Source organism: Phocoena phocoena, chromosome 16 (assembly GCF_963924675.1).
Source record: "Phocoena phocoena chromosome 16, mPhoPho1.1, whole genome shotgun sequence".
Taxonomy (NCBI): Eukaryota; Metazoa; Chordata; class Mammalia; order Artiodactyla; family Phocoenidae; genus Phocoena; species Phocoena phocoena.
This window is the reverse complement of record NC_089234.1, coordinates 81,436,612-81,452,532: the sequence shown is the minus strand read 5'-3', so window position 1 is coordinate 81,452,532 and position 15,921 is coordinate 81,436,612. Positions and strand designations below refer to the sequence as shown.

Here is a 15,921-nt window from a genome sequence, read left to right as displayed (position 1 = left end):
GGATTATGTGAGTTGAAGACAAGATGCCTTCTCACAATGTGCCTAAAGAGAAGGTCTTTGAAGAATACCCAGATCTTCAAAGGAATGAAAACACTCCTGTTGTCGATTTTTGGTTTTGGGAATAAACTTTCTTCACTGGGAGGAAGGGGTTGTATGACTTTGTAAGTGGAAACCAAGAGGCCGCTGGCTAATACGTATGCCTCCCCTCCCACAGAGTTCTTCTGTCGCCCCAAAACCCTCTTCCATGAATTTTGTTATGGTTCGGAAAGGTAAGGAAAATGACTTCAAGTATTCAATTCCTATCAAAAATTGGTATCAAAAGTAATAAAGGACCTAATTTCTTTATAATTCCATGTTTTAAAAAATAACTTAAGAAGCAAGAGGTCCGGCCCTTTACTTGTATAAATACCACAGCGTAACTAGAGTTTCTTAAGACAACGTGGGGAGGAGTCCGTGTTGAGCACCTCGATCATCGATCTTAACGTTGGGAACGTCTCAGACACGGACGGAAGAGTCTTATAAGAAGGCGAGATACTGAAAAAGAAAAAACACAACGCAAGGGTGTGAAAATCAACACAACTGTACAAAAAAGGCAAAGCTTAGGTCTATTAATTCCTATTACGATATTCACTTTCCAGTACTCCCTACGCACGACAGCAGACAATGTTACAAAGCAGGGGGCGCTGTGAACAGAGCAGGCCCTGCTGCAGTGATGATCTGGGGTACGGGCAGGCTCCCACCATGAGCTGCTGGGGAATTCAGCCAGTCTTCAGAAAGAAAAATCAACCCCTGATTTGCATAGTGAGCGTTACGCACACACGTCCCATTGGGGCGCATGCCGGACACGGAACCGGAAGACACAGGTTTCGGGTCCAGCCTTGACCCTTATCAGCTTTAGGGGTTCCTCTCAGCCCCGCTTCCCATATCTGCAGCAAGAGGGAGAGGGTTCCTAACTCCCAGAGCTAGCAGGAGCATGGGACGGGTGTCAAGGTACGCTGTGAAACGGCAGCTGTACAACATAGGGTAGTGTTGCTATCTTTTCCTTAAAGAGTTGTTGAAAGATCAACACTGTAAAATGATGTAGGAAACAGAGGCGAGGGCTTTGACCTTATGGTCGTGTCACTAAAACATGTGTAAACTAGTAAACGTGAAACAAGAATATACTGCAACAAGGTGTAGCTGTTAGGAGTTTCCGTTACAGAGCTCATGGAATCCTTGCAAACCGGACAAAAGTGTCCTACAGACACAAATTTCTGTTTTAAACAGAGCACAAATCATCCAGCCGCTTTTAGAGAGGTTGCTGTGTTCAGTGGGTAATGAAAGGCAGAACTGGAAGTGGTTACGATATAAAGGAATAAATAAGGTTGAACGGTGAGATTTGCTTATTCTTAACTAACTCCGAAAGCATCTGTGAGTTTAATTTCATCGCAAATTTACACGTTCCCCGTAGTGCTTCGGAAAACAAGGGCCAGGAAAGATCAGAGTCTGCTAGGCTCTCCCACCGTAATCGTCAGGGGTGATTTCTGGCTAGCATTTCCTGACTCACGTGTATTCCGCACCTAAATAACAATAAAGTACCACCTTCCCAAAACCTAGAGTGCAGGAAGAATGCAGCTGAAAGGCAGGCACTACACCCAGACTCAGTCTGAATCGGGTGCGGCTCAGCGTTCAAAGTCGCTCCCGCATGCTGACCCTGAGAGTCTGGGACAAAGGGCGGATGAGGCAAGAGATATGGACATCTGACTATATAAACAAGACATTCGTAACCTTTCTTCACAAACTGGTTTCCTTACTCTATTCATTGTTCACGTTTATCCATATACTCACCTGTTAAGGGGTCTTACGCGACAGCAAAAACATTTTAACCTTGAAAAGTGGATTCAATTCATTGTATAATCATAACTCATAAAAATGAGTACAATTCCAGTTTCACGACGCTCGAAAAGTAACGGGGAGCCCCTTCTTTCCCTTTTCAGTTGTAACATCCTTTTGTTTGACCCCCTATCCAGCAGTTACCTTTTCAAGTTCATCCAGCTTTTAGCTATTTTGCTAAAGGCCTCTGAACCAGGGGCGGTCATAGCTTCAAAGTCAACCAACTGAAAAAGAAAGAAATTTAACAATGTGATCAAACATGGAGGGGAAGCTCCCTTTGGGATCCGTTGCATTCACGTGTCTCAACACAAAACTCCACAGATTGGGATTTAAACGTTTCCCTTCCAGCTCCAGCTCCGACATACCTTCCCTTTGGGAATTTTTCCTGCTACTTCCTTTCCACTCGCCATCAGGGCTCCCACAATCACTGAGTAAGCGATCACACTGTTTAGGTAAAGAACAATTACCGGTCAGTCCCAGGCCACGGACAGTTACCACGTTAGAGCTTACCACGGATTTTCCATCCTAAGAGATGACATTTTATTTCTCTTAAGAATTCTCTGGACATTAAACATAAGAATATTTTCATTTGCCTTAAAAATATTTACTAATTTACTAATAAAACTATTCACTGATTTACTAATTTAAGGGTAAACGTGTAAGAATAATATTTTTCTGAGAACAAAAAGTATCTTTTAATTAGGAGTTTTCTCCTCACTTGGCTTTTCTCTTCTTGTGAAAGAGTGAATTAGAAAATGTGCCTGCTTATATTTTTTAAGCCTTTTAAGCCTTCATGAGGCTTGGCTTTAAAACGCAATATATACGATATACTTTGTAAATGCAAACATATTAATATTATCGTTTAAACATTAAACACTGTGGCCCCGAAGACGAAACAAGCAGAACGCGTTTGCAGAACGCACTAACAGATTGGCCCGAAGGCGGCTGCGCTACGGGGACATCCCGGCATGTCCGGACTCACTCTGGATCCTGACGTCTTTGTGGCACCAGCTCTGTGCCCTGTGCCAGGCAGCCCAGGACGAAGACAACTAAGACAGACGTCTTGCCCCGGCGAGCGGACCCCAGAGAGAGTGAGCCCGCCCCGGGGTCGCCTGCCAGGGAAGCCCTCACTGAGGTCGCGGCCACGTGCGCTGCATCTTCGAGGGCCACGGGCGGGGCCCCCGAGGCAGAGGAGGGGGAATAGGACCGGCGGTGGGCGGGGGGGGGGGACAGGAAGGTGTGGGCACGGGCTGGGGGCGTGGGGAGGCAGAGAGCAGGGCGGCACAGCTGCCGTGAGGACACGCGCGTGCACAGCGCCTGCGAGGGCGGCGGGCGGAAGGCGGCACGTGGAGGGCATCGCGGGCACATCTAATGACGACTGTCCCGAAGGCACAAGGTTTATGTTCCCATTTTGTTTCAATGCCGTCGTTACCGTTATGTAAGTTCCGTGTAAGGGCACGCACCCGTCTACACCGGAGTGCTCACCACAAGCCTAGTTTCCATCCATCACCACACAGGGGACCCCCTTCACCCATGTCGCCCACCCGCCCCCAACGCTTTTGTCATATTATAACAACATTTACTACCACATTTTGGAGAGTATTACTTTCTAAAGTAGTACTTAAAGATCAAGACATTTAAGTGTATCACTTTAGCCAAAGCATCTTAAAGTCAAACATGTGCTAACGATGGCATACGCCATTCGCATGATTTACTGTACACGGTACCAGAGAAAAGGGAAGAAAAAGCAAGCTCTACAGATGCATCCTTGTTTGAATGACACCTGAAAGATGCCTGGTGAATTCAGTAAGTAGCAAGAATTCATTCATAATAACAAAAATACTTTGCAATGATTGGTGACCCAAAAGTATTCAACGTTAGGGCTAAAGGTCAATTAATGGCCAAAACTTGGGGGCGAGGGGAGAACAGGGCAGGGTACAGTCTGGGCAAATATCAGGAATTAAAGCACAGGGCACGCACGTGCGCACACAGTGAGACTTCGAGCTCCAGCCTATAAACGCCAAGCACCTTCTTTTAAAACTACCTTCCAAGACTCTTGGTGATGCAGTAGATCAAGGACATCATGTTTGGGTGGACTTTGAAAAAAACCAAGGGGTCTTCCCGCCATTGCTGGGGTACCTGTACCCAGGGCCACACAGGAGATGTAAGCAAAAGGAGTGCGTTCTTCACTCCCGAAACTGTCAGATTAGAGGGTATCACTCACCTGGATCCGCGAGAGAGCGGCATTAAATTATAAAAGTAATAAACTAAAGATAAGATTAAGTTGCCAACAGCATCAGTCTCCTAGGGAAAAAAAGAAATGTGCTTATGAACTTAAATAACAGATTATAAACTCATTTCTTATCAGGGGACAAGACACATCAGAAGCATTTACATTAGGAAGAGGATTATTTCCTTCTTCTTCTACAAGAACCTACTTTCCACATCCTTGAATATTTTATACTCTTCCCAATGATGTTTTTTCTCACGAGAGGGTATACATTCAGTTCGGTTTAGAGCAGTACGTCCCCGGCTGCCTTTAAAACTGCAACCGTTTCTGATAAACCTAGACATCTGTTTCAGTCTATAATGTTACTTGAAATGTCGACATATACATTGAGATTAAAATAAAACAAAGCACTTATTAATACTGAATACACTTTCTCAGACTACAGGCCTCTCTACTCCAGGGTTCTGTCCAGTGCCCTACCCCCACCCACTGAGATTTAGGGGATCAGTATACTTAATCTATGGGTATAAACTGATTAAGATCCTGAGAAACAAAGTAACTTCCCAAGGGCCACGGGCATCCATTCCAGAATGCGGATGGAGTGGCCGCTACACTCTCCACACAGTGGACAGCTACAGCGACGGAGGTGACGTTGCAGCTCCTGCTACCCCACCTTGAGTCGGGGAAGCAACGGAGGGCAGAGGTCACAGTCCAGGAGAGTGTCACTAAATGCAGCACAGGTCATGTCCATCGTGGACCAACCTGTTCTCTTAAATCTTGACAAAGCCCAAATTTCTGATACTATGACACAGTCACTACATACATGTATCATTCCCCTTCCCCCGTTTCTGTACTTACTAAATACGGGAATTGTCTCTACAAGAATATTAAAAGAAATATTTACCGCTCAATTAAAGCTGATTTCAAGCATAAACTGTGTAATCCCAAGGAAAGGGTAAAGGCTTTAAGCAGTGTACAAAAGAATCAGAAGCATGGATAAAATGAAGATAAACGAAAACCTACCCCAAATTCTGATGAGAGAATCAGTACTTTTCCTTTCGCTGTTAGATCTTTATAAAGTGCATCTATTTCGGCGTGATATAACTGTGTCCTTTCTTCTGTGGTCTGGGTTTCCACGGAAAATAGTATATTGCCTACCCTAAAAATACAAGAAGGTGTGTTGAAGGCACGTATGATACGGTTCAAAGAGCTAAGCACAGAAGGGTGGGGAGGGCAGCGTGGCGACGGGGGCACAAGACGCAAGGAAGACTGTCTCTGCCTCTCTGAGCAGACAGATGGGGCGTGGCTCACAGCAGGCAGCTTTTCCACAAAATACGGTTTTGCTCAGTCTAACTGTAGGCCCTGCTTACATGAGCTTCAGCTAACACAGGAGGAGGAAACTACACAGAGTAGAATGTATTTCAATGCCCAGGAAACATTTTATCAGACAGCCACCCTATTACAATAGAAGAGCAGGGGCCGGGGCTGTGCCCTGAAAGCGAGTTCAGGGCCTCCGCTGTTTCCTTTTCTATTAAGCTTCTGCAGTATGAGCTCCATGTGAAGCTCTGTGGAGGATATAAATTCTATGCAACAGGTAGTTACTGGATAACGCCAGTACCCAAACGCTGAAAATACTCCTCACACCCTCTAAAGGACAACACAGCAGAGCTGCCGCGTTGATGGAGGGATGGAGGGGGAAACGAGGCCACGGATTATGACGAGCCCATGTGTAGAGCCGTAACAGTTCCTCAGAGGTCCCAAGGAGAGAGAGTTGATCTACTCTGGAAGACATGGAAGAAAACAGGAAATGCTTGCGGAGGAAGGGGCCTGAGCCTAGGTCTTGAAGAGGAGGACGGCGATGCCAGAGGCGCAGAGCCAGGAGGTGGGAGGTGACCTCGGCGAACAAGCAGTCCAGCTGAATTAGCAGGCCAGGCGCTGGCAGGAAAGTGCTTCAGGGAGGCAGGAAGCGTTGTTTGAGGCCATGATTACAAAAGGCCTGAATGTACGGCACAGGGGCCGATTTTGGTGGCAACGGGCAACGGCAGGGTATGGACTGGGGAGGGAGTTCTGGAGCCACGGGGGCGCCCCGTGGACCCGGCCTCAGGACCCGAGGATGCACGGGTCAGCCACAGGAGACCGGACGTGGAGGCATGGGTCATGAGTAGGGGTCAGAGGCCCCGAGCGAGACTGACAACAAATGGGGTGAGACAGACAGCTGAGCAAAGATGCTGTGTTTCAGGGAAGGACTTATGGACTCTTACTCGGCAGTTGCATTTCTGCCTGGGTGAAGAGGTAGGTGAAAAAAATTTCACCTCGACAGAAAACCCTGGAATTCCTTCTGGGGGGAGGATGACCCTTAATGGGAAAGTACTTTGATAAGTGGCTTGGGTTAGAGATGGAGACCTCAACGACGTGGCAGAGTCATAGAATCTGGAAGTTGCTAAACGGGGGTTTCCTCATGAAGGCCTGTGTAAGTTTGGACAAGGAAACCAGAGCCCAGCAGGGGCTGAGAGGACGTGGCTCCCACCGCTGAGCTGCCGGAAGTCCCTGACGCAGAAGTGGTGGCGCCTCCTAGGGAAGCAACTGAGGAGTGCGGTGTTTCGGGGACGGCAGTGAATGGAGAGGGTCAAGGTCATTCCACCCAGAACTCAAGGGATATGGAGGCTCCTAGGTGAAGTTTGGATTTCAGATGTAAATAAAAAGATCATTAATAAAAACGGTCACTGCGGCGCTACTACTGATAGGTGAGAAAATGGGAAACACCCAGAATGATCAATGACAAAAAAATAGTAGGAGCAACTCTACAACATCCCTAAAATGGAATACCATGCAGTTTTTAAAAATGCTTCTAAGAACAGGATATGGGGAAGCGTTCGTAGTAAGGGTAGAAAACAAACAGGCTGTAAAACAATATGTACAGTATAATCTCAGTTTTTAAAGGAAATAATGATTTAAAATTTTTAATCTTTGCTTATCTGTATTCTAAAGTTTCAATAAGACTGCACTTATACTCTCATACTGCTTTAAAACCTATATTTAAAAATCCAATAATAGCCTCCAACCTGCCAATCTCTCATCTCTTTTCCATTTAATTAGTAAAAGTCTTACCCACGACAGACTTCGAGAACCTGGAAGAATGCTTTCCACAAACCACATCAGACATTACACTTAATATCTAGAAAGTTGTTAGATTTAGCAAAGTCAGAAAATCTATCTGCTGGTGTAATAATCTAAACGTCACGTTAAAAAAAAAAAAAAAAGCTGGTTCTCGTTACACACTGGACCTCGGTCATCTCCGTTTTAGGAGACAGCCAAAGCCCGGGAGGTCCGATCTCCCGCAGCAGCGCCAAGCATCCGCATGCCTTCTGACACCAGCCCCCGTCTGCGCACCCGCACGTGGGAAGCACACGTACTTGTCTCCTGTAATAGTGATCGTGAAGCCGTCATATTCCTTCCCTTGGTCTTTGAGGCTGGGAACTTTTGTGTTCACAGTGAACCCATCCTTCGTTTTAGTATTAAACTGCTTTCGGGGAAAAAGAAAATTCACGTTACTGGTGAGATTCACTGTAAATTCCCAACTGCCAGCGCCGACTCCGACTTTCATGTTTTTAAGAAGGGTCACGGTGTGCCAGACACCGTGTATTCTCTGTCCTGGCCCCATGCCCCAACCCAGACTCCCAGCCCAAGTCACGCTCCCCGTGGCCCCTGCCAGAGGGCAGCAGAGAACCTCAGAGCAAAAGGCGCACAGCCTCCCTGCAACGGCAAGGCCCTGCTCCCTGCCAAGAGCTCCCTTGGGGTCTTTTCTCTTGTTCATCTTAAGCGGCAGCCACACGGATACTCTGCAGCATAGTTGTACTCAACAGCCTATAATTCGAAAGAGCACCTTGTGTTTATTCTACTGCTTCTTCAAAGCAGACTCTCATCTGTCTGCAAATACTCAGAATTTTGTCACCTGAGAATTTTATACACACGCATGCACACACCCCAACTCCGCAGACCACAGAGTGACAAAGCAAAGTATTCTAAAGGAATTACACAGAGATCAGAGTGGCCCTTAAGGGTGAGGAATATGAACACGGCTTTCTGTTGAAAACACTTTTGACAGAGTGAAATGCCAATGTACTACTCCAGAAAATTCCTCCCCAATTCGGTTATTTAGTGTAGCCAACATATTTTTAGGATTGACAGACCTGAATAAGACAATCAATGGTAAAATTAAAAGAGGTCGTGCTTCGCATAAGATACTGGAGGGAAAGTTTGCCCGAAAACAGCGACAGCCAGCAGGCGCTCACCAAGGTCCAGAGAAGGACATAGATGAAGGGACGTCAGCAGGAGAGCGGGCGGCAGGGGCCGAGACGGGAGGTGTTCCGTAGGAGGACAGAGACTTGTAGAGGCAGAAGGCGCTAACACTTAGTATGTGCCAATGCTCTTTCATGCCCACAGCGTGCCCATAAGACAGGACACGACCTCCACCTTACAGGTGAGGAAACCAAGTTGGTGAGATGAAGCGAGGTGAGGTCTGGCCCGAGCTGGCACGAGGGAGTGGCAGAGTGGAAGCAGGGACCCGGGCCCTCTCGACGTCCAGTCCCCTAACTTACTAACCAGCTGCCCCGAGGGGAGCTGAGGTACATCTGAACTTGGCTTTTCAGAAAGCAAAAGTGAATGTGCTGAAAAAGTACACATACTTTTCAGCAAATGTACCTATATCTCAGTGGAGGCTGTCGTGGCATCATATTCACCGAGCACTTTAAACACAAAGGCGCATCTTTATATACTTCTACGTGAGCCTTTAGAAAGGCCAGTGTGCCCACAGCCTGGCCGGAGGTGCGGTGAGCAAAACCACAGTGGGATGGCCACTCCCAGATGTGGCCAGACAGGCAGTGACTTTGCACTGGGAGCCAGGCACTGGGCGGGCGATGCCCGGCCCCTTAGCTGCTCTCCAGGCGACTGCAGCCTTTTGTCCATTGCGCTTTTCTTTTTAGACCAAGATATACATATATTAAAATATCCCTAAGCTGACTTTGTATTCTGCCTAATATAGTAAATTTAAATGCCTAAAATACCCACAGGACAGCTAAAGAGTAAAACCTGAGTCAGGATCTAGTGTTCTTTCTGTCTGGTGCATCCAGCGGCCCTCGGTGCGGCCCTTCTGCCCCTTCGGGGGCGTTTGGGGAATTTATGGGATAATGTGGTGGCTGTGGGGATGAGGTGCTGGGGACGGTCACACAGGCGCGACTCCCACTGGACTTCCATGTAGATGAAGAACGTGTTTATAATGTAATGATTATCTAGGCCTGGAACCAGACTCCGTTTTACACTCACACGCTAAATATTTGTTACAATTTTAATACACACTGACTTTCCTAGGAATGCAAACAGCATATACATTGAGGAAAGAGGATACTATACATTGTGTGGAACTTTATTAAGTGTGGTTTACCATTACAGAAAACCGTTATCGCCGACATCGTAGCTCGTGATACTTGAGTCACCGAATGACACATGGATACAGGGCTGCATCTGTCGCTGTCACGTTCACCAAGATTATACACATATGTGCAAGCAACTGGCTACTTCTTTGTGGCTTCTCATGAAGACATGCCTGAATGCTGACACACTGAAATACATGGTTTTCTACTATAAACAACTTACCTTTTTGAACTCCCTTACGGCACTGTGGTGACTTTTGGAAGAATTTTTTGAGTAGGTGGGATACATCCTTTATGAATTTCATTCTAGTGCAGTAAAGGGGCCATCTGAACATGTTTACTGAGTTAAGACGGGTCTGAGAAGACTGAGAACCACTGCCTCAGTTCATGAGACCCTCACAACGAGCAGGTCGGCCGGAATCACGGCTCTCCAACACATGAGAGCCTGGGATGAGACCGGGAGAGCCTGTCAAACCCGGCGAGCAGACTGGACCCTGGGTACAGAGTCAGCTCACGGCTTTGTCCATGACGGGATGCTTCCTGGTTATTCTTTAGAAATGGATAAGCTTTGGTCAGTCACAGAAATTTCTTAATGTTTATTTGATGTAAATCAATCTCATCTACTATAGCTATAAGGAGAACATTGATTCAAGTTTTATGTTATAGTTCAAACCATTAACTGAAAAAAACCAAACCTGCTGCTGGTGCATTATGGGTAGTTATGTTCCTAGGTGGAGAAAAGGTGCATAAAATTATAACTTCTTAATGGATTGTACTTTTAAACAATATAATTGCTGTCCCCTGACACGCCCTTTATCTTGAATTCCAATGTTTCTGATACTGATACTGCCACACCTGCTTTTCTTCAGTAGCATTTGCCTGACTACCTTTCCACCTTCAACGTTTTGAATGTCATCTCGTTGTAGGTGTTTCCTGTGAACAGAACCTAGCTGGGCTTTAAAATACCGATCTGAGATGCTCATTCTTTCAGTGAGGGATCGATTATTAACGTCATGTTGAGACCCAGCATCCATTACAGACATTTCCTCCTTATCTTTTCCCCCCCTCTCTTTCTGTAAGCTTTTAGTTGAACTGACTTTGTTTTCTTTATTCCATTTTCCTACCTTCTAGGGTCTGTTTTGTTTTATTTTCGTTATTCTGCAGAATGTGTTTTTATCAGTGTTTTCAAGTAGCACACTTTATAAAACTTAAAATACTTGTTAACAAACAGGCATTTAATAATTACGAGTTCATTTTGTAAAAAGTACTGGGCTTCCCTGGTGGCGCAGTGGTTAAGAATCCGCCTGCCAATGCACAGAACACGAGTTCGAGTCCTGGTCCGGGAAGATACCCCCATGCCACGGGGCAACAGAGCCCGTGCGCCACAACTACTGAGGCTGCGCTCTAGAGCCCGCAAGCCACAACTATTGAGCCCGCGTGCCACAACTACTGAAGCCCATGAGACTAGAGCCCGTGCTCTGCAACAAGAGAAGCCAGCACAAGGAGAAGCCCGTGCACCGCAACGAAGAGTAGCTCCCGCTTGCTGCAACTAGAGAGAGCCCAAGCCCAGCAACGAAGACCCGACACAGCCAAAAATAAATATAAAAATAAAATAAATAAAATTTTTTTTAAAAAGTACTAACTGTTTCCCCTAAAAACACCTACTGCGATTTTGATGATAAATTTACCTTCATAATTGGAAGGAGGTCTTCCACTTTGTGGACCTTTTCCAGAGCTTCTCTAACTTCCAACAATCCTTTAGGATTATTAGCTCTTAAAAAGGGAAAGAGAGATGGCAACTAAAATTAATACAGAAATTAATAATTATGCTCTCACCTTTCATTTAAATAAATCATCCTTAATTACTAGTGGCTTTGTTTGTGGCTAAACCACAAACAACGTTTTGAAATAATGGGATGGTTTAATCTAATGAGTATTGGGCTACAGATGAGAATTAAGGAACCAAGACAGCAGTCTGTCTAGAATGTGAACTGGGGAAAACCTGAAAGGATGGACAGCCAATGTCTGTGTGGACATGCATGGGTCTGGGCTTGGTCAGAAAACCTTGATTCTCCTATTCCAACTATGAAATTAGAAGTGAAAGTTTTTTCTTCCTAAAGTTGCTCAAATGGAAGTACCCTACTAAGCTCTTATACCAATTTTATATTTACTTGGTGAACTAACATTCAGAATTCCTTTTTCCCCAGCATTCTGTCCACTGTCCTGTCTATACGGTACTGCCTCTCAGTTGAGGGAGAATGAGTATTAAGGCGAAAATCCCTCATTTAATCCCTAATTAAGAAATTCAAGGAAACATCCTGCTTTGAATTCAAAGAAAGCCTAGACGCTTTCAAAGAGGCTAGAAAAGTCACAGCAATGTGTGTAAGATAAAAATACTCGGTTAAGGTCCATGGATTTTGTGGAGCTCTTAAAAAGAAGGTTGATAAATGATTATGAAAGGTTTTATGGTTCCAAACAGTATGTAAAAATATGACGTATTTTGTTTGGTCTGTCAATAGGCTTGGTTTTCCAGTTTCATAAATATAACTAATGTAAAATACATAAAATGTAACCATTACTATGAAAAGAAAATTGAAAGATTACCCATGATAAACTAGGATTCTATCTTTAATAAAATGAAGAATTTTCTCAAAATATTCCAGGTATCTCATGTTGATCACCTGACCCCTGTAAGAAAAAACAATTAAGAATGTTTTTACAAATAAATATGTTCCACACAATATCTAATTTCAAAGTTAATTCAAAAGGGCAATAAGAGAGCTGGGAAATTCGCTTGTCTGCAGCCAGAGAACGGGAGAAACAAACACCTGTCTAAGCCAGACTGGTGGTCAGCGACTGGGCTTATTCTGGTGGGAAAGGCACCAAACTCAGCCCTGGAGATGCCAAAACAGGAAGAAAAGTCCTCAGGTACTTAAACGGGGCTCAGACTCGTATGCCCCTTTCCCCTTATGGATCTTTTCCCTTTTTCGGCAATATGCTCCCTCCTGCCCCTCGGGGCTCCTGATAGCACCAGGGGCTAGTACTCCTTCTTGCTGTCCAGCTTACTAGCTGTCTTCATCTCCTCTACCACTCTAAATAGTATTTTCCTCCCGTTTCTATCCCCACCCCCATTTTTAGAACTCTCCCAGAACCTCACGTACAGCCAACACGCCGATGTACCCATCCAGCTGACGCACGTGTCCGGCAACACACATAGCCAACTGCTTCCGGGCACCGCTCCCTGGACTCCCCGCAGGCGAGTCAAACCTCAGGTTCAGGAACTCACCCCAGCTCCCCAGCGTGTTCACCTACGTTCTGCCCTGGGGCTTCCTGGCCTACTGGGGCAACCACGTGCCTGCTCGGCAATGGGACCGCCTACCCGCAGCTTCACGCTCGCCCTCACTTCTAACCCACCCCCAGTGTTCCGACCCTGCCTTCTCAGTATCCACTCTTCCCCTCCAGCTCACTTCCACAAAGCTTTCCAGACCTCGGGACCAGTGCACCGGAATGTTCCAGAACTTTCTAACCAGTCCCACGCCTCCAAGGGAAGTCGCTGCCCTCTCATCTGTTCTGCCACCTGTGGCCAAAGTGATCACCCAAATGTGTAAACCTGTTCAGCTCACTTCTCTGCTTCTGAATGACTCTCTTTTATTTCAGGACAAAAAGTGCCTGAGCATGGATATGTTAGCTATATTTGGGGGAAAAAAAGCTGTTTATGTTTCAGCCTCTGCCTGTCTTTCCAGCCCCGACTGCTGACAGCCCCTTAATCATAAACTAACCACCAGTCATAATGAATTAGTGATACCTCCCTGACCATGCCTGACTCACAGGTGCGGCCATGCCTGACTCACAGGTGGGTCCATGCCTGACTCACAGGTGCGGCCATGCCTCACCCACCTCTCTGCTTTCCATCTTTCCAAACAGCATCACCTGAGGGCTGGACTGGGACCCCCCCCTCCACCCCGCCCTCCGGCATCTCTTAACACACTACACGGTAGGCTCATAGCTTAGTGAGGTCCATCTTCGTCACTAAGCTACAAGCCTTCTGCCGTGAGAGGCTGTACTTCACGGCTAAATAACCATCATGCTGCACAGCACATGGACAGTGGCCTTCAGTTAAAGCTGGTTGGGTCTACCTGTGAATGTCACAAATTATTCTGCAAGAAACAGGAATATACAAGTCACAAGGGGAAAGGAAATTTATTTTCTAGGAATTAAAAAAATAAATGTCTTAAGAACATTTCCATTAAACTTAAATGTCAAAGTTGTATACTATACTACTTTCTTGATTCAGGGTTCTGGAATTCGAAGCATTTTAGATGTGACACAACTACCATAGGTGTAAAATTTACCTAAAATTAAATTCAGTGGGTCTGATACTGAAGCTGGTACTCTTTAATATTTGCTCATCACGTATCTAGAGGGTGGCTAAGCACATGAAGGGTCCGGTAACGAGGTGAGCACTTCACCCACGCCCCTAACTTGCCAGAGCCTCTGGACAAAACGAAAGCTCTCCAGCTAACCTGGCTCATCCTCCCAGGAAGGCAGCTCAGCACCCAGACGGCGTTTTTCATCCAACCGCCTTGGGTGTTGCAGGGTTGGAAGGGGGAGTTTTTCCCTCAACACAAGAATTCCCGATATTATCGGGATCTTATGGTAATGTAATATTCTCCATCTAATTACCTTCTATGATGTTTTAGGGCCCTTTAAAGACTGACATCTAGGCAAAAATCTGGCACTCTACCCTTCACTTGAGTTCTGCGGCAAAGAGCCTGGAGAAGGGGCACAGCATTTCTTTCCGCAACCAGGCTAGCTCAAAGGAATGCGGGAAGGACCTTGCAGGTGCAGAGCTGATTTGTGTCAAAAAGTCACCAAGGAGGGAGCACTGGGCTGCTCGTGGTCTCCATGAACTGACGATTTAAAATAAACTCCTATGAGAACAGGAAAGATAAACAGAATGTTCATACCTGATCAAATTGATGTGGTTGTTAAAGCCTCTGCTAAGACTTCGCGCTGGCATCTGATCCAACCATAACACTGGCTGGTCTGGGTCCGCAATCCTGTAAAAGAGAGCTTATTGAAAAATGAAGACCTGGGCTTCCCTGGTGGCACAGTGGCTGAGAGTCCGCCTGCCGCTGCAGGGGACGCGGGTTTGAGCCCCGGTCCGGGAAGATCCCACATGCCGCTGAGCGGCTGGGCCCGTGAGCCATGGCCGCTGAGCCTGCGCGTCCGGAGCCTGTGCTCCGCAACGGGAGAGGCCACAACAGTGAGAGGCCCGCGTACCGCAAAAATAAATAAATAAATAAATAAATGAAGACCTTATAAAACCTAGAAATGTTCAAAAGCTTTCAAAATAAAACATGTAGAGGTCTTTGGAAAACAACTGCTCAGTCCATTACATCTAAAAGTATGAAACACAAACCTGCAAATTCCCAAAAGATGTTCTAACTGGACCAAGGAAGACGTCAGTACAGGTTTACTAGTAGAGCAGGATTTTTCTCATGAAAATGAGTATCAGCGGTTCCCCCTCTAAACTGTAGCTGGTTGGCCAGGCCCGCACTTCAAGCATAAGAAGACTGGTGCACTGAAGCTCGTTCAAAGGTACCACAGGTAATGAACCATATGCTCTTCCAGAGAGACCGCTTTTTCTACAACACCTCACTTAAAAATGTGCTCGGAAGCACGGCAACGATCAATTCCTAGTTCATAAATATTCGTCGAGTGTATTTCAAAGAATAATGATGTCAGGAATTTCTGACAAACCGTAGAGAGGAAAACATAACTTACAAGGCCAATTATTAGTAAATAAAATGGGATTCAAAACCTGCGAACTAGAGGAGACTTAACATTTTCTGACAATGATAGGACGTCTAGCTTATTTTCACTGAAACGTCAGTTACCGTCTCCACTTCACTGCGATGTCAAACATGTCTCTCCACTGCATCAGCCGCGTTTTCCCATTCATTCGAACCTTTGAACTGGTCCACGTACGCTGTACAGCTTGCATGACTTCTAAGGCTGCCAAACCCATGGCTAAAAGAAGGAAATGTGGGGAAAACAGAGTTTGTAGGTACCCTTTAGAGGGAATGATCTTCCGAAAGAATCATGGAATCTAAAAAAAAAAAAAAAAAGGTTCTGATGCACCTAGGGCCCGGACAGGAATAAAGACGCAGACGTAGAGAATGGACTTGAGGACACGGGGAGAGGGAAGGGTAAGCTGGGACCAACTGAGAGAGTGGCATGGACATATATACACTACCAAATGTAAAATAGATAGCTAGTGGGAAGCAGCCACTTGGCACAGGAGATCAGCTGGTGCTTTGTGACCACCTAGAGGGGTGGGATAGGGCGGGTGGGAGGGAGACGCAAGAGGGAGGGGATATGGGGATA

The 15,921-nt window shown here is 46.0% G+C and overlaps 1 protein-coding gene across 10 annotated transcripts in view; it reads right to left on the bottom strand.

The window, feature by feature from the left end:
* Nucleotides 1–419: 419 nt before the first annotated feature.
* TTC13 (tetratricopeptide repeat domain 13) overlaps nucleotides 420–15,921 on the bottom strand; it is a 69,118-nt gene continuing 53,616 nt past the window's right edge. For 5 of the 10 annotated variants that reach the window (XM_065894075.1, XM_065894077.1, XM_065894082.1 and 2 more), the window contains 10 exons: nucleotides 15,432–15,564; nucleotides 14,499–14,591; nucleotides 12,136–12,219; nucleotides 11,220–11,304; nucleotides 7,516–7,625; nucleotides 5,126–5,261; nucleotides 4,097–4,176; nucleotides 2,238–2,316; nucleotides 2,017–2,096; nucleotides 420–534 (listed from right to left, as the gene is read on the bottom strand). In XM_065894075.1, the coding sequence (XP_065750147.1) occupies nucleotides 420–534; nucleotides 2,017–2,096; nucleotides 2,238–2,316; nucleotides 4,097–4,176; nucleotides 5,126–5,261; nucleotides 7,516–7,625; nucleotides 11,220–11,304; nucleotides 12,136–12,219; nucleotides 14,499–14,591; nucleotides 15,432–15,564 (995 nt within the window). The remainder of the gene's footprint in view (nucleotides 535–2,016; nucleotides 2,097–2,237; nucleotides 2,317–4,096; nucleotides 4,177–5,125; nucleotides 5,262–7,515; nucleotides 7,626–11,219; nucleotides 11,305–12,135; nucleotides 12,220–14,498; nucleotides 14,592–15,431; nucleotides 15,565–15,921) is intronic. The other 5 variants (XM_065894076.1, XM_065894081.1, XM_065894078.1 and 2 more) reach the window with 1 other exon arrangement.